General features: G+C 39.7%; 1 protein-coding gene across 1 annotated transcript in view; it reads right to left on the bottom strand.

Moving 5' to 3' along the window:
- Positions 1-5,842: 5,842 nt before the first annotated feature.
- The window catches only part of LOC124712206 (odorant receptor Or2-like), a 44,826-nt gene continuing 31,996 nt past the window's right edge, over positions 5,843-18,672 (bottom strand). The window contains exons 4-5 of the mRNA XM_047242503.1: positions 17,994-18,149; positions 5,843-5,964 (exon numbers count right to left, since the gene is read on the bottom strand). Of these exons, the coding sequence (XP_047098459.1) occupies positions 5,899-5,964; positions 17,994-18,149 (222 nt within the window). The 3' untranslated portion in view covers positions 5,843-5,898. The remainder of the gene's footprint in view (positions 5,965-17,993; positions 18,150-18,672) is intronic.

The raw sequence follows: 18,672 nt of genomic DNA, 5'->3' as shown, positions 1-18,672 counted from the left end.
GGCTCACTATATGGGTATTACAGAATGTTTGTCAATCAGGTTTATCATGTATTTTAATTTCCTTAACACAAAACCATAGTGATAAGAGTTGGTGATGAAATGAAATTTCAAAACGTTGTATGTCAATGACTGGTATTAATACCACAATTTGTTAACAATCTCACTAGCAGCTGTTACTGTACATTAACAAAAGAGAACAGTAACGAAAGCAAATTAAACACTACTTACAAATGTATAATAAACTCAACAAATAGATAGTAGTCATCACCCATGTATACTTTAATAGAGCTTTTTAAAAGTTCAGTTTCAGACGATACTGCATTTCCACCGCTCATTACCAGAGATTCTTAAGGAAGTTACTGAATATTGTGGGAGAAAGCATAATCGAAAAAAGTAAAGATAGTTGAGAGTGAGATTATAGAAATTTCTTTTGTAAGAATTGAAAGATTTGTAAATGCAAAGTAAGCAAAGTGTATGGATTGAAGAGACAAGCAAAATTCAACATAATGCTTTTGAAACTGTGTATTTGCTGTTTCATAGACTCATATTAATATCATTTGAGTTCTCGAACTTACTAGCTGATTTTCTCATTAAACAGGCAACAATTAATATAGAGCAACTCAATTTCACAAAATCACTGTCCTAAATGATGAACAGCTACCTTCTTTCTGTTCTGATTTCTTTATGATGTAGAGCAGTCTCTTCTTTCTAGCCTATCACAAGAATCGTAGTAGGAACTACTGTCAACCTGTCCAGCCTTACAGACAAAGTGTCCCAATGAAATACAATTTGCACTTCCGACGATAGATTCAGACTGTACGCAAATTTACGAATCGTTTAATCTATTTAACGATTCGCTCCGCATAATATGCTGAAAGTTGATGAAATTAATCATTAATTAAATAGTATAAATCTTATTTTCCTCTTCATTTAGAGATCACTATACTATGTGTAATCAGAAGATGTTTTCTTGTGGGGCGGAGGAAATTTCCGAGCCTTAATTTCATTATTCGTAATAATTGACAAAATGACGAATATCCACAAAGTTTGGTTTTTTTTAATTGTTTGCCTCGGCTTCCTCACTGCTCTGGGACATTCCGTCCACCCTTTCTCAGAACGTCACCACTCCAGTAAGTACAACCTCTGAACCCTTAGAGCAGGCTTTTGTGGTCAAAATAAATCGTAACTTTCACTCTAGCTAGCGGGCGCTTACTGAGAGTGGCAATCTCGTCCTCAGTCGTTTGCAGTCCTTGGGTGGAGTCGGTTTGTGATCTTGAGGTGTTAACGCCATTTCTCTATCCATGTGCAGGATTACTGTTCTTAGTAGCAGTCATGGATCACGCAGTTCCGATTACAGATTTTTCGCATTCACTGCAATACAACTGCGATTATTTCGATTCCTAATTCATAGAAATGCAAGGGTCTGCATCTAAATCGGCAGACGCGACGAAGATTGCGATGCATTGGTAATAGTACTTTGTACTGACTCTGCTGCAATCTATTCTGAGCTCGCAGCTATTAATCATTTGACGAATCTCCCAGTGTACTCTATCTCTCTCTGATCAGGTGCTGGACGAGTTATCAAAAGGCTCGTTTATGTCGTAACTAGTTGTTCCTTTTGTCTTAGCCTGGAGTCATACTTTTCAGGGTAGGTTGATCAACTGTATGCGGGCAAGTAGTAATTAACTTGTTAGCTACTCTATCGAATTTCCATGAGTCTATAACAATATATGTTACTTTTATAAGATTTGTCAGACGTCTAGTCTGTAGAATTGCCCTGTTGCCTCCTTGAACTATTTGCTTTAGCAATCAGAAACAGCTGCTAGACGAGATGGGATCTGGTTCTGAGCACGGTAGAGACAGCAGTAATTTTGCAAGACTAAATATATGTGCTCATTGGGAATCAGCGGTCAGGCAGTGTGCTATGTCAAAACGCACGGGTTACGTTCGCCTTTACAACTGATGACCATCCGACAGGATAAATGGCTACTGACACCTGGTGATTACTATAAATATACGTGTACGATGTATCAAGGGTGACAAAACATGTTATAGGTGATCCGAGAGCGTCGACGAAAAGAAACAGGTGAAGAGCGCGCGCGACTTCAGCGATGCAACAACTCGCCATCGCTGGGTCCAGAGATGCTGCCTGAGCGACGAGCAGCAGCCGGCCGCTGTCGTACAGAACCGACAGCATCAACGAATAATTAATTAACTGTCAAAAGTTGGATTGGCGCTGCGTGTCTGTTTGTATAAATGGTTCCTATTGTATGACGTAAGAAGGTAGTTAGCTCCAGAGTGATATATCGGGGTACGTCTGGGTCGGATAGGACACTGACCCACTGCGTGGTGAACTGAGGCACCGCAGTTGGTATTTAAGGCTTGGGAGGGGGAAAGAAGTTTTGCTGGTAAAATCAGTAAGCTATTTAGGTGCAGTTCACGGAGACAGCATGGATGCTTTGTCTTTTAAGCCCCTGTTCATATACGTGGGTGTGAAGGTAGTTTCCTCCCAAAGCTGAGCTACGGAATGTATTTAGCCTCTGTTTGATTTTATAAATAATCGCGGACGAGACACTGCTTTTGGCGATTTTATGTGCTAGGGAGATCGATTTATCGTCGTCCTGTGAACAGTTCGGCAGTGAGGAATAGTTTGTTGTGATAGATACAGAGTGAGCCGTGTTAGAGAGAGATTTGCAGTTAATGAATTTTTGGGAATCGTTGGAACCGATATTCTGTCCGTGGTGTACCATTAGTGCTCGCGGCTCGCCCAGAGGTAATTGGGTTATTAGCTGTTTTGATGGAGTGGTGTAGTATTGACTGGTGTGTGTCGAGAAGGGAAAGCCTCGAACACATTTTTGTTGTTGTTGTTTAAATACCACGATCATACAGCGGACCTAGAACTGGCTCGTACAGATTCGAACTGTTTCACTGTAATATGATAGATCGCATAAGTAGTTGAGTTGATAAGCGACGAGGATAAAAGGAACCATTTACAAGCAACACGCAACTAAACGAAAACTTTGTTAGTCAAAGTGACGAGTAGCCTATTTCGATTTAGGTAACTTACCGGGTCGCATTCTGCTAACGCCTGAAGAGGCTTAGAATTGTGTTAAATTGTTACTTAAAGTTAGGGTTAAAGAGGCTGCCGCGCCTAGGATTTTTGTATATTTATTTTGATGACTGAATTTCCGTTTTTGTGGGGTGTGTTAGTCTTTGCTGGCACTCGCTCACTTACGTGAATTAAATTGTATTAAGATACCTAGCCCCAATAAATATTAGTTTTCTTGGGTTAAAAGAAACCTTTAGGTGTGGTCAATTAGTAGCTGTTGTGTATAGCTATATTTTGTGAGAAAAGCAAAGGTTTAGTTTCAGAGATATTAATAACGCTTTGCATGAGACAATTTTACGATGTTATTTGTAGGTTTTGCCTTATCAAAAAGTTCTTTAATTGAGTTGATCCACGCTAAATGTACAGAGGGTGGATATTCTAAGCAGTTAAAACGATTTCATTGTTGGAAAGAGTGTCCTAAGTAACTTCAATTAGAATTGAAGTTGTCGAAAGTTATCACGGACAAGTCACCGATTATGCTAATAACAAAGATTGGTAATTCTGTGGAATATGTTACATCGTATTATTTCCATAGCTACGCTGGACGAAACAGAAAGACATTTACTGGTAGGAGCAATTATCTTAATCCTTATAGATATCGGTGAGAGTAACTTAAAGTGAATTGGTCGTAACACGACGGAATATTGTATAAAAATATTGTAAGTAATTAAAAGATTAGGAGACTTTTCCAGAGATAGTGTGCTGCGTTGTGAGAATTTTGTTGTGTGTGAGAACAACTGCAAGCTTGAGGTGACGTTTAGCTTGACATAATATAACCAGTTATTGTATTTAAAGTGGTTTGGTGTTTTGTTTTGTCCGATAGTACGATACCGGGAGTTGTTATTGAAATCTGCCTGTCTCGTAATTGCTGCTTCATATTGTTTGTCTGCGTAATTGGAATGTTTTAGCGTGTCTATTCGTGGTGTAATAGTGTCACTGTACGATTACGAAGTTTTGTATAGTAAAGGTGCTGTTTATTATTATTCGACATTTGAGTCAGCCGCCTCGTCAATGTTTATGATTGCTGCAGTAGAAATTATCTGACAGTTGATCAGTCTTCAATTTGTCTTTTAAGAGTGCAACTATGGTACGAGCTAGACTTCGAGTATTTGCCAGGCGCTCTGCTACGACTAGAATCTTCTGAAAACTAATAGCGATCCCCAGTCATCGACTGTAAAATTAAAACTGTACCAAATTCATGCTGTAGTGGTCGATTGGTTCGCTCAAGCTATTTTGCGCGGCAGGAAGCCATACATCAGCGGCATAGCGACGATGGTAGAGTACGATCCCTTGTCGTTGTGAGTTCGATCTTGAGTACCACCAGTTGGTTCGTTACAGCAGTTTTCATCAATTCTGTCTCCGCGGATGGTGGTCTTGCGGTAGCGTTGTTCCTTCCCGTGCGCGGGGTCTCAGGTTTGCTTCCCGACTCGGTCAGGGATTTTCTCTGCCTCGAGATGACTGGGTGTTGTGTGTGTTTCATCACCATTTCATCCTCATTCATTCACAAGTCGCCGTAATGGCGTTAAAGAACTTGTGGAGCGGCGGCCGAACCACCCCGCGAGGTGCCCCCCGGCCACCAACGCCATACGCTCATTATTATTATTATCAATTCTGTGATCAGTGTTATCACGTTCTTGTAAAGAACACAGCCGCCTACACAATATCTGACAGTATCACATGGTTAGAACGAACTTTAGTTTTCTTTTGTGAAAACTATTACATATCTAAAATATCATATTTTTCTGGAAATGTCATTTCACAGCAACACTTTATTTCTATTTTATTTGTACTGTTTTATTTGCTATTAGATCTGGTTTGCATTCCCATTCTCAGGCACTCCCTGTATGACACTCTTTCATGGTCTTGCCCACTACTTAGAAGGAGAATTTTATGTGTGGGTCCATAGCTACTAAACTTTTTTTCTAAAAGTAGCAGTTCCACAGTCACACTTTATGTCCTATTTATATTTCTTTGCAAAGAATCAAATATAAATAAAAATGAACAACGAAACTGCTGCTTCAGAATATTTCTTTATCTTCTATTGACAGGATACGTTCTATTATCTACAAAATTCTTTGGGAAGCACACTGTTGAATTTAAAATTCAAGTAACTTGTCTTGTAATAACATAATGGCAAAGTGTATACCTGTTATATTTTTATTCCAAAAATATAGTGTGTTGCAATTCACAAAAAAATTTTCAGTTGTTTATATATTTTCAGCAGCAGAATAACGTAACATTGAGAATGTAACATTTGATACAAAAATATAAAGTTAATGAAGTTGTTAATGCGTTACACAATTTGAAATATCACTCCATATGATATTGTCTCAATTTGAACTTCGCATAAGGTAATGACAGAGCCACTGCTAAAAGAGTAAGAAACATGAAAAATATAACAGAGGAAAGAACTCCATCTTCCCTCAGAACTTTATCAGATTTATAGGATCCTCACAAAATATTTGTATTTATTTCTAAACACATTTCGTTCTCCACCTTAAGCATAAGGAAATGTGGCTGGTACATACAGAAATATTTCAAAATAAACGGAATAAACAGGTGTTAATGAATCATAAATTGCGTTTATAATTGATATAAATAAAGCTAAGTGTACGCATCTGCAGTGCTACAGCATTTCTAATTTTGGGAACATTTTTTAATTTTAATAACGTAAGAAAACTATTTTGTCGCTGTATTTTTTTCTAAATATGGTACTTTTGCAAAGTGGCCTCCTAAAAATCGTATCAACACTACGACTAGCAGATTTGGATATCAATACCCACTGGACTTCAGCTTGCCGACCGCTTGTTCATCTGACCCAGCAATGCGTAGTACGAGTAGGAAGCATTCACCAGCTGCAAGGGATGAGGCGAAGAATAAGAACATTTTCGAAGGAAATTCATAACAATAACAAATATTTATTCTAGTTGAAACGACGTAAATCTCTGATTTTTTCCGAAATCAGAGAACTGAAAATAATTTTTGCACACACACACACACACACACACACACATAAATAAATAAATAAATATATATATATATATATATATATATATATATATATATATATATATACACAGGGTGAGTCACCTAACGTTACCGCTGGATATATTTCGTAAACCACATCAAATACTGACGAACCGATTCCACAGACCGAACGTGAGGAGGGGGGCTAGTGTAATTGTTTAATACAAACTATACAAAAACGCACGGAAGTACGTTTTTAACACAAACCTACGTTTTTTTTAATGTAACCACGTTAGTTTTGTTAGCAGAACTGAACATACAAACAAATCCGTAATCAGTGCCGTTTGTTGCATTGTAAAATGTTAATTACATCCGGAGATATTGTAACCTAAAGTTGACGCTTGAAACCTCCGACGTTCAGTTGCGTGTTGTAACAAACACGGGCCACGGTCGGCGAGCAGCATCTGCAGGGACATGTTTACGATGACGACCGTGTTTACGAGTGTGGCTGTAGTGCACTGTTGTGGTTTGGTCTAGCTGTCGCAGTGTCCGCATGTAGCGCTTGCTGCTATTGTTATTCTGCATTCGTCTCCGCACGCAGACCAACTGTAGTACACCGTGTTACCAGACGTCTCTGATATTGTAGTGTTGTAGGAACTGTGACCATGGTGTATTCGAACTCTGAAAAGGTGGAGATGATACTCATCTATGGCGAGTGTCGACGAAATGCAGCTGAAGCATGCAGGGTGTATGCAGAACGGTACCCGGACAGAGAGCATCCAACGTGCCGCACGTTGCAAAACATTTACCGCCAACTGTAAGCAACAGGTATGGTCGTAGCACGCAATCGAGTCCGTAACAGGCCCGTCACAGGAGAAGCGGGTGCAGTTGGTGTGTTAGCTGCTGTTGCCATGAACCCACACATGAGTACACGGGACATTGCGAGAGCCGGTGGACTGAGTCAAAGTAGTGTGATGCGCATACTGCACCGTCACCGCTTTCACCCGTTTCATGTGGCGCTACGTCAGCAATTACATGGTGATGACTTCAATCATCGAGTGCAATTCTGTCAGTGGGCATTAACAGAGAATGCGTTGCAGTTCTACCTTTTTACCGATGAAGCGGGTTTCACCAACCACGGGGCAGTGAATCTACGGAACATGCATTACTGGTCGGTGGACAATCCTCGCTGGCTCAGACAGGTAGAGCGACAGCGACCGTGGACTGTAAATGTATGGTGCGGAATCATTGGCGACCACCTCATTGGTCCTCACTTCATTGCAGGGGCCCAAACAGCTGCAATATACATCGCGTTTCTACAGAATGATCTGCCAACGTTGCTCGAAAATGTCCCACTGGAAACGCGTCGACGTATGTGGTATCAGCATGATGGTGCACCTGCACATTCCGCAATTAACAGTAGGCTGACCCTTGACAGGATGTTCGACGAGCGTTTCATAGGACGTGGAGGACGCATATATTGGCCAGCCCGTTCTCCTGATCTTACACCTCTGGACTTCTTTCTGTGGGGTACGTTAAAGGAGAATGTGTACCGTGATGTGTCTACAACCCCAGAGTATATGAAACAACGTATTGTGGCAGCCTGCGGTGACATTACACCAGATGTACTGCGGCGTGTACGACATTCATTACGCCAGAGATTGCAATTATGTGCAGCAAATGATGGCCACCGCATTGAACATCTATTGGCCTGACATGTCGGGACACACTCTATTCCACTCCGTAATTGGAAACCACGTGTGTACGTGTACCTCACCCCTCATGGTAATGTACATGTGCGTCAGTGAAAAAGACCAATAAAAAGGTGTTAGCATGTGGACATAATGTGCTGTTCCAGTCTCTTCTGCCCGCAGCTCGTGGTCGCGCGGTAGCGTTCTCGCTTCCCGCGCCCGGGTTCCTGGGTTCGATTCCCGGCAGGGTAAGGGATTTTCTCTGCCTCCCGATGGCTGGGTGTTGTGTGATGTCCTTAGGTTAGTTAGGTTTAAGTAGTTCTAAGTTCTAGGGGACTGATGGCCATAGATGTTACGTCCCATAGTGCTCAGAGCCAGAGCCAGACTCTTCTGTACCTAAGGTCCATCACCGTTCCCTTTGGATCCCTACGTAATTCGGTGCTCTCCAATACACACGATCGAACAGCGGAGGAGTGGTACTCAAGCGTCAACTTTAAGTTACAATATCTCCGGATGTAATTAACATTTTACGATGCAACAAACGGAACTGATTACGTATTTGTTTATATGTTCAGATGTGCTAACAAAACTAAAGGGGTTCCATTTAAAAAAACGTAGGTTTGTGTTAAAAAACATACTTCCGTGCATTTTTTTATGGTTTGTATTAACCAATTACATTAGCCCCTCTCCTCATGTTCGGTCTGTGGAATCGATTCGTCAGTATTTGATGTGGTTTACGAAATATATCCAGCGTTAATGTTAGGTGACTCATCCTATATATATATATATATATATATATATATATATATATATATATATATGATGGTCCATTGATAGTGACTGGGCCAAATGCCTCACAAAATCGAAACTTGTCTATCTTAAAGGGGGAAACCAGATGGCGCTTTGGCTGACCCGCTAGATGGTGCTGCCATAGGTCAAACAAATATCAACTGCGTTTCTTCAAATAGGAACTCCCATTTTTTATTACATATTCGTGTAGTACATAAAGAAATATGAATGTTTTAGTTGGACCACTTTTTTTCGCTTTGTGATAGATGGCGCTGTGATAGTCACAAACGTATGGCTCACAATTTTAGACAAACAGTTGCTAACAGGTAGGTTTTTTAAATTAAAATACAGAACGTAGGTACGTTTGAACATTTTATTTTGGGTGTTCCAATGTGATACATGTACCTTTGTGAACTTATCGGTTATGAGAACGCATGCTGTTACAGCATGATCACCTGTAAATACCACATTAATGCAATAAATGCTCAAAATGATGTCCGTCAACCTCAATGCAATTGGCAATACGTGTAACGACATTCTTCTCAACAGCGAGTAGTTCACCTTCCGTAATGTTCACACATGCATTGACAATGCGCTGACGCATGATGTCTGGCGTTGTCGGGGACGTCTGGCCCGGTGAACGTGCGGGCCATGGTATGGATGGTGCTTAGACGACCAATCCACCTGTCATGAAATATGCTATTCAATACCGCTTCAACCGCACGCGAGCTATGTGCCGGACATCCATCACGTTGGAAGTACATCGCCATTCTGTCACGCAGTGAAACATCTTGTAGTAACATCGGTAGAACAATACGCAGGAAATCAACATACATTGCACCATTTAGATTGCCAACGATAAAATGGGGGCCAATTATCCTTCCTCCCATAATGCCGCATCATACATTAACCCACGAAGGTCGCTGATGTTCCATTTGTCGCATCCATCGTGGATTATCCGTTGCCCAATAGTGCATATTATGCCTGTTTACGATACTGCTGTTGGTGAATGACGCTTCGCCGCTAAATAGAACGCGTGCAAGAAATTTGTCATCGTCCCGTAATTTCTCTTGTGCCCAGAGGCAGAACTGTACACGACGTTCAAAGTCGTCGCCATGCAATTCCTGGTGCATATAAATATGTCACGGGTGCAATCGATGTTGATGTAGCATTCTAAACACCGACGTTCTTGAGATTCCCGATTCTCGTGCAATTTGTCTGCTACTGATTTGCGGATTAGCCGCGATAGCAGCTAAAACATCTACTTGGGCATCATCATTTGTTGCAGGTCGTGGTTGACGTTTCACATGTGGCTGAACACTTCCTGTTTCCTTAAATATCGTATCTATCCAGCGAACGGTCCGGACTCTTGGATGATGTCGTCCAGGATACCGAGTAGCACACATAGCATATGCCCGTTGGGCAGTTTGATCACAATAGCCATACATCAACACGATATCGACCTTTTCCGCAATTGGGAAACGGTCCATTTTAACAAGGGTAATGTATCACGAAGCAAATACCGTCTGCACTGGCGGAATGTTACGTGATACCACGTACTTACACGTTTGTGACTATTACAACGTCATTTATCACAAAGCGAAAAAAGTGTTCAACTAAAACATTCATATTTATTTACGTACTACACGAATACCTAATAGAAAATGGGGGTTCCTATTTGATAAAACGCAGTTGATATCCGTTTGACATATGGCAGTGCCATGTGCGGGCCAGCCATAGCAATTTTAGACGAGTTTCGTTCTTTGTAGTTTTTTTTCCCTTTGATGTTTATTTCGTGAGACATTTGGCCCGGTCACTATCAATGGACCACCCTGCATATACAGGTCGGTCAGAAAATGTCTGAAACGCTTGTCGTGATGTTGTAGGGCAGATTGTACTGAGACATAAATGTTAAGAAAAAAAATGCGATACGTTGCGCCGTTTCCTAGTTATTTAGCATTGAAGTTAGCCAATCGGGGCGTCGCGCGCTCACATTCAAGCGGCCTGCCAGGGGCGGTGTTACCTAACGAGTGCTTTGCTTGGTTAGCAGAAACTTGAATTGACGCGCGCAACGATCTTATTGACTAACTTCAATGCTAAATAACTCGGAAACGGCGCAACGTATCGCATTTTTTTCTTAACATCTATGTCTCAGTACAATCTGCCCTACAACATGACAACAAGCGTTTCAGACATTTTCTGACGACCCTGTATATAGCGGGTGTAAATTTTAAGTTCACGAACCAGAATAACTCGGAAACTAGGCTTCACACGAAAAAATGTGTAGAATTAAAAGTTGATTATTTTCGAGGGGGACATCTGATGGTGGTAAAATTAGCCCGTCACCCCAGCCCCCTGGGGGCGGGGCGGGAGGCAATTTTAAAATTTCAAATGGGAATCCTCATTTTTTATTGCAGAATCAGATTCTACATAAAAAACTACGTACATTTTGTCTTAAACATTAGCCTTGGTTCTTGGTAGTCGGCGCTGTAATTGAAGAAAATTAATGTGGAGAATGGTTACGGATAAATTAAAAATACTTATTTATTTCGTAAATTTTGATTCGCTGGAAGTAAAACTCTCCCTCTCTCCCCATAGGGTGGGGTTTGAGAAAGAGGAATTAGAGTATTACAGATGTTGACCCAAATATTAATTTGCCGCAGATTCGGAAAAACGGCGTCTCTTACCTTTGGAATGCTGTAGCTGGAGGGTACGGCTACAGAATTAGGTTTACTTAAGAAAATAAAGCGAAATGGAATGGTATGCATGAGATTTACAAAGGGAGGAATCTCTATGGAGAATTTCATAAATATCATCAACTACGAAGATCACCAAACAAATTCTTCGAATACATGTGAATGAGCAGACGAGCATTCGACTCTCTCATCAATAAATTATACAAATGCTTTTTACGCGATCGAGAACTTTTAACAACCAATAAATGCTGAGGAATGACTATTACATGACTAACAACGATAAATACAAACATTAGTACACAGATTGATACCACCAGACAAAAGTTAGTTGTGGCGTAGGCGTTGTGTATACAGTTCGTGATCATGAATGTGGAAAACGTACTGTGATCGAATCTGGGCCGTTTTTATATTTTTACTGACTCAGTTACAATTCTATGTCCTAAGTTATATGTATACTGTTTACACTGCATCGCTAAGTATATTTTTAAAGTCTTGCCAAAGAACTTAATCTTCACACCTATCCCAGTATATCACAAACAATTAATTCCTAATAAATTACAATGAACCGTGAAATTTTACAGATATTTGATGTTGCGAGCGTAATTCATCAGCAGTCAATGTTAAGTCCAAGCGTTTCAATTACTGTAAATAGTCTGTAAAAGTAAAGCTTACAAAATTTTTGTAAAGAAAGTCAAACTTTTTGTTTGATGATTTGTCCGAAAGTATGAAAAAAAATATTAGGGAAACGTTTGGTGCACCTGATTTCCTGTTCATGATTTAGAGCATCATTCAAAGGCACATAGAACGTTTCTCTGATCTACATATTTCTTTTACGCAAATCATTTCATAAAATATTTGACAGATTTCTTTCATTTTTAATTTCAATTTTTATTCAGAAAGCATGATATTACTGACTCCTTGTTTGCCTACCTAACGTACTTGATTCGAAGGAAGCGTTTTTGACATTTAAATACCACAAAAAGGTATCTTTTTATATGCAAAATACTTAGGTCTTGAACAGATGAAATTTTTGACACATCATTTACATAGCTTGGCAGCAGCTTCTCGTGATATATTTCAATTTTTCCTCATTTTATTAATTAAGTTTTCGTGAATTAGTCAGATTACTTTCAAGCAGTTAAATATTTTCATGACACTAGACCTCATGCTGGTCACTATGATATCCCGATTACCTGTTTCTCTCCCTCTGTTTGGCTATGAAAATTTGGAAAAAAACCTCATGGTGTAAGTTATAGAGAATCTTGTTTTCGCTTTGCTCAGGCGTTTAAAAAAACGTATCGAGTGTTAATCATATGATAAAATAGTCTTTTCTGCGTGTTGTCATTTCCAAAATTCATCGTTTCGAAATCTTGTACCTTTTATGAGATACGATGATTTTTACGACCACTTGATTCCCGAAACGCAGGAGAAGTTCGGACGCGCCGTGAGCGACCCGTCCGCGGCTATAACAACCAGTATCTCATAAATGAAAAGAGATATCATTCCGGTGTCAGCATTAAATATAATTTAGATATATTGGTTACACTTCATACGCAATAATGTATGACCTTAACTGAACTGTACGGAAAGTCTACACAAGGGGATTTTACCTCTGCAAATTCTTAAAAATTTCATGCAGTCATGTACTCAATTTCGTGCAGCACAGTAACTATGACAAATAACGAAAATAAATTCATACCTCTATCGTTTAAAGATATGAAGCTATAGGTTACGGAAGAATCAATTTTTTCACCTAATAGTTTCCTTAAAATCGGATGTTAAGTAATTCATAGCTGCCGTCGCGTCCGCTCCACTGCTTTGCCAAGAAGACGCGTGGCTGTCGCTCTCTGTCGCGCGTGCTGCAGCGACAAGATTCAAACACATTTGAATTCAAACGTCGCCAGTTGCAGTGGGAGACAGGCAGCGAAACAGATGTCGCTCACGTAGGACACTACCGTTAACTACACCTGCGGTTGTGTTTTGTCGCCTGAAGCGCGCACTGTCGCTCGCTTCTGTCGTTCACGTAGGACACGGCCTTACGAGGCTGTTTGCGACAACTTTTTATCGAACATCGTCAAAGGCGATGAAACACGGATTCATCAGTCCGAACCAGAAAGAAAACAGTCACCTTGGAGTGGCGCCTCATGAATAATAGAGGATATTTTACAAGTAATATGTAGAAACTGGTAATTCTCTACAAGAGTGTGTGCATTGCAGGTACATTATTTACTACAATGCAAGGACAGAACGTGTGCGTGCGAATTACTTACTCTCTGGCTTGCTCTCGCTGTAGTTTTTTTTTTTTTTTTTTTTTTTTTTTTTTTTTTTTTAGAATAGACTGCAAGATCGTCGCAGCAAATCCGTGCCTTCCCGTGTTAATCTAAGTTCACGAACAGGGCTTAATCACACAGAGCACTTTTGAATTATATAAAAAATCGCCTTCCATTCATAACATACATGTTGCTTAAAAGTATACTTATCAGCTTGCGATTGATAAACGCTCATTTTTTGGACCAACTGGATGAAGAAAGCCAGAGAAACGCTTTTGAAGAAAATGGAAGAAGTATGTCTTTCATCAAGAGGAGACACCTCTTCACAATGGATATTTTTACAATAGAGAACTGAGGGAATTTAAGAACGATGTAGTGCTTTATCAACGTATTCATCAGATTTGCGATTCAACCACTGACTTCCATTTCTATCCAAATGTGTGACTGGTTAACTTTTGCATCGAATATGTTACGATGGTTGTAATATTTTGTAGATATTTTACAAAAGCACGATGAGGATGAATCGCGCATTCTGGTAAAACGACTGGCAAAATCCGTTATTGTAGAAAGGGGTTCTGTTAAAAAATAAAAGTGTAGTATTGGAATAAAATTGTGGTCATTCCCTAGCAGTCCGAAACATCTTCAGTTTGTCCTCGTTTCTGGACGTAGTAAATCATACACAAAAGAAAGTGGTTATAGAATCCTGAAAGTAAAACTATGAATAATTTTCTGGTGGAATAACCAACAAATAAGTTAAGTTTTTTATAAATACTTTAACAAGAGGTCCACAGTTTGTACAGAATTATGAAGTTAAATAAATTTTCTTTTTTTCTGGATTATCAGCCCAATGACTACGTATCTCACACAAAATAGATAATGGTAACTGAAGAGAATTTCACTGTCCATGATCGCTGAAACAGCACTTTATTAGATTACCAGTTTCAGCAAGGCTACGATGTCATCATCGGATCTGCAAGAGGTTGAACAGAAACTGATAGTAAAATATTTTACGGTCATGATAACTCGATACAATGTCGTATAACACAACCTATAGAATTGTAACGTACCTTATACTTTAAAATATTGCAATATATTATCCCTCAGCGTTGCAAGTCGTTTCATATTGCATATACACTTCAAACTGTGATGAAGATCACTACAAATCTCTCTGTCAAATGTAAAATTACTACGCACAAACATAAACATAACTGTACAAGTGTTCGTGTTTACCACCAGCCGGCGACTGACAGAGAAGGGGTATACACACAACGACCACTATGTACGTCCACTAGGTCGCAATGGGGCAGTGGACTGCATTTTCATCTTGTATACGTTACAAAACATTGATACGTAGCATATAACTGTTGATATATTATCAAGTATCATTTTATTTACATTTACATACTATCCAAATCAAAGAAATATACAATGTGATCAAAAGTATCTGGACACCTGGCTGAACATGACTTACAAGTTTGTGGCGCAGTCCATCGGTAATGCTGTAATTCAATATGGTGTTGGGCCACCCTTAGTCTTGATGACAGCTTCCATTGTGGCAGGCATACGTTCAGTCAGCTGCTGGAAGGCTTCTTGGGGAATGGCAGCCAATTCTTCACGGAGTGCTGCACTGGGTATCGAGGTCGATGAGGCCTGGTACGAAGTCGGCATTCCAAAACATCCCAAAGGTGTTCAATAGGATTCAGGTCAGGATTCTGTGCAGGCCAGTCCATTACAGAGATGTTATTGTCGTGTAACCACTCCGCACAGACCGTGCATTATAAACAGTTGCTCGATCGTGTCAAAAGATGCAGTCATCATCCCCGAATGCTCTTCAACAGTAGGAAGCAAGAAGGTGCTTAAAACATCAATGTAGGCCTGTGCTGTGATAGTGCGACGCAAAACAACAAGGGGTGCAAGCCCCCTCCATGAAAAACACGACCATACCATAACACCATCGCCTCCGAATTTTACTGTTGGCACTACACACACTGGCAGATGACGTTCACGGGGCATTCGCCATGCCCACACTCTGCCATCGGATTGCCACGTTGGGTACCGTGATTCGCCACTCCACACAACGTTTTTCCACTGTTCAATCGCCCAATGTTTACACTCCTTACACCAAACGAGGCGTCGTTTGGCATTTACCGGCGTGATGTGTGGGTTATGAGCAGCCGCTCGACAGTGAGGTCCAAGATTTTCAACCTCCCGCCTAACTGTCATAGTACTTGCAGTGGATCCTGACGCAGTTTGGAATTCCTGTGTGATGGTCAGCATAGATGTCTGCCTTCATTACGACCCTCTTCAACTGTCGGCGGTCTCTGTCAGTCAACAAGCAAGGTCGGCCTGTACGCTTTTGTGTTGTGCGTGTCTCTTCACGTTTGTACTCCACAATCATATCGGAAATAGTGGACATAGGTATGTTTAGGAGTGTGGAAAACTCGCATACAGACGTATGACACAAGTGACACCGAATCTATTGACCACGTTCGAAGTCCGTGAGTTCCGCGGAGCGTCCCATTGTGCTCACCCACGATGTCTAATGACTACTGAGATCGCTGATATGGAGTACCTGGCAGCACAATACACCTAATATGAAAAACATGTGTTTTTGGGGGTGTCCGGATATTTTGATGACATAGAGTATTGAAACATGACGAGAAAATTATTTTAGACTGGTAAACACAAGTGGTGTTGATACATCATTAAAACTTTTCTTTGTAAATGATGATTTACTTTGTAGATAAGATGTAAATGAAGGTAGTGGTCATATGTACCTCTTGATTTACATTATGTCGTTGAACAACATGGACCACTTATACTGACCCTACGATTTTTGAAAAAAATATAGATTATTGATTTGGATATATTAAGTGTATTACAGAGTCTTTGAAGTTCTGTAATAAAAGACAGTGTACTCTTTCATAAGGATACATTGTTCTTAAAATTTGTTCCATATTTCGATATGTTGCTTATATTTATGGTACTTCCTATATAAATTCCAAATACAAGTCAAAATCATTTTAATTTTTATATTTTTATGAGACAGGTTACGATGATTGTCGTTCAACACACATTCACACCGAGTAACTTAAACAATGGGTGACATATGTGATGCAGATGAGCATTGTATTTCTGTTGTTAAAATTATATAAGTTTTGTTACTGTTTCTTAATGTTGAGCTGTTTATAATATTGTGTGCATGGCATGACTTTTTGAAAAATATTAAGTAACATGTATTGTCTAGCTATTTGATGAGAAAATCGAAATGTAACTATAGGCATTCAGATGTACTTTACAAGCACGACACAGATTACCCCACAACACAGATATACGTCCTTGAAGATAACTTTCTTTTTAAGCACTTATTTACATGTAAAATACTGAGAGCCTAATAATTTCTTTGTTCTCTACTATATGTCAAAAGTATCTTCATCCTACTTAATTTATCAAAGTTATTACTTTAATTGTATATCAAATTTCGGTATTTTCTTATTTAGATTGTATGTTAAAGAAAATAAAAATGGTCCTTAATAATATATTAACAGATATATCTAATTATAGATGTATGTTTTGTGCTATTCACAAGATGGCAATCCCCTCATATGCTGCAGTGCCACCTGATGAATGTACGATGTGGTCATAACGTTTACACCATTCCTCTGTCAGTCATCAGCTGGTGGTGAACATGAACACTCCCATTTGGAGCGATACTGTTATGTTTGTGTATAGTAATTTTACATCTCACATGCCGATTTGTAGTGATATGCATGAAAATGGGAAGTATATATACAATGTGAAACGCCTTGCAACACTGGTGAACAATATGTTGTAATGTTTTAACCCATAATGTATGTTACAAATCCATAGATTGTGTTACAAGACGATTTATCAAGATATGATATAATTACTGAAAAATATTTTCTGGAGAATTTCTGTTCATTCTCTTGCGAATCTGATGATGGCAGTATAGCTCCATCGTTAGCAGTTATCCAATAAAATACGTCTTTAGTGATATTGGCTTGCAGTGTTTTCTTTAGTAACCATACATTGTACCTCGTCCCCATACTGACTATGTCAAGGATATACAGCCTTGCTAAGTGCGAATCGTAGCAGCTGTAATGTGAAATTGGTTTAACTGTGATCAGTGCATTCCCTACTCAGTCATTCTATACAGGTATTGGTGATACACTATTATCAAGTATCGGTATTCACTAAGGAGGGAATTACGTAAATGTATTTGCAGCTTATGCATTCACATACGCAGCCAGACGTAATTTGGAGTTTACATGTAGTTTTCAGAAATATCGATAACTTGAAATTGGCATTAAGTTAAAAGTCCGGTAATTGTATGAGAGTTAAGAACATTTATCCAATAATCTCCGCCACATAAAGGGAAACTTACGCTAATAAATTGCACTGATGAGAGACACAAGTGTGCAATGCAGCAATAGTGCCTCCACATACTAACCGAAAGAAAGGCTCCCCTGTTGATCGGGTAGATATATCCAGCAGTTAGAAGGAGTGGCTTCTGGGCGCGGCTGATGAGGATCCTCATGGCTCGCTTGAAACGAGGATCTGCATCCACCCAAGAACAGCAGTACGCTGCAGTCGAAACCGCATCTGCCTGTTGACATCGGAAAATTAATATTGTGTATCCTGTAACCTCTACTGCAGAGATTGCTTTTCTTCCTTATAGATGGTTATTGAAATACCCAATACATTCTGCTGAGAAAAGTATTCCTACAGCTGCAAACTCTACGCTCATAGAAGAAAGGGAATGTGAATAGTAAATACTTGCCGGCTAGCTGCAGACTTAATCGTTAATAACTCACGTTCCTCGGACAATAGATGGCACATAGTGATGAACTTAGTCAGCTCTGGAGGTAAGCAGTGTTATTCCCTTCTGGGTGAAATACTCTCAGTAGTCATACATTTACCTTTGATTAGGGATTGCTCCATTTGCATCTGCACTTGCTAGAACAATAGATTTGTTTGGTGGTTCTACTTTGAGGCATACGTATTTCTTCTTTACCACTGTGCACCCACATAATCTTTCTGTGATATCATACCATCATCAAAGGATTTCATCTAATTTTATTGTCAAATGATAGGTAATTGTTGATGAGCACTTATATGCATGCTCATCA

This window comes from Schistocerca piceifrons, chromosome 8 (assembly GCF_021461385.2).
Source record: "Schistocerca piceifrons isolate TAMUIC-IGC-003096 chromosome 8, iqSchPice1.1, whole genome shotgun sequence".
Classification (NCBI taxonomy): Eukaryota; Metazoa; Arthropoda; class Insecta; order Orthoptera; family Acrididae; genus Schistocerca; species Schistocerca piceifrons.
Note: the sequence above shows the minus strand (reverse complement) of the source record. Positions and strands in the feature narration are given on the sequence as shown.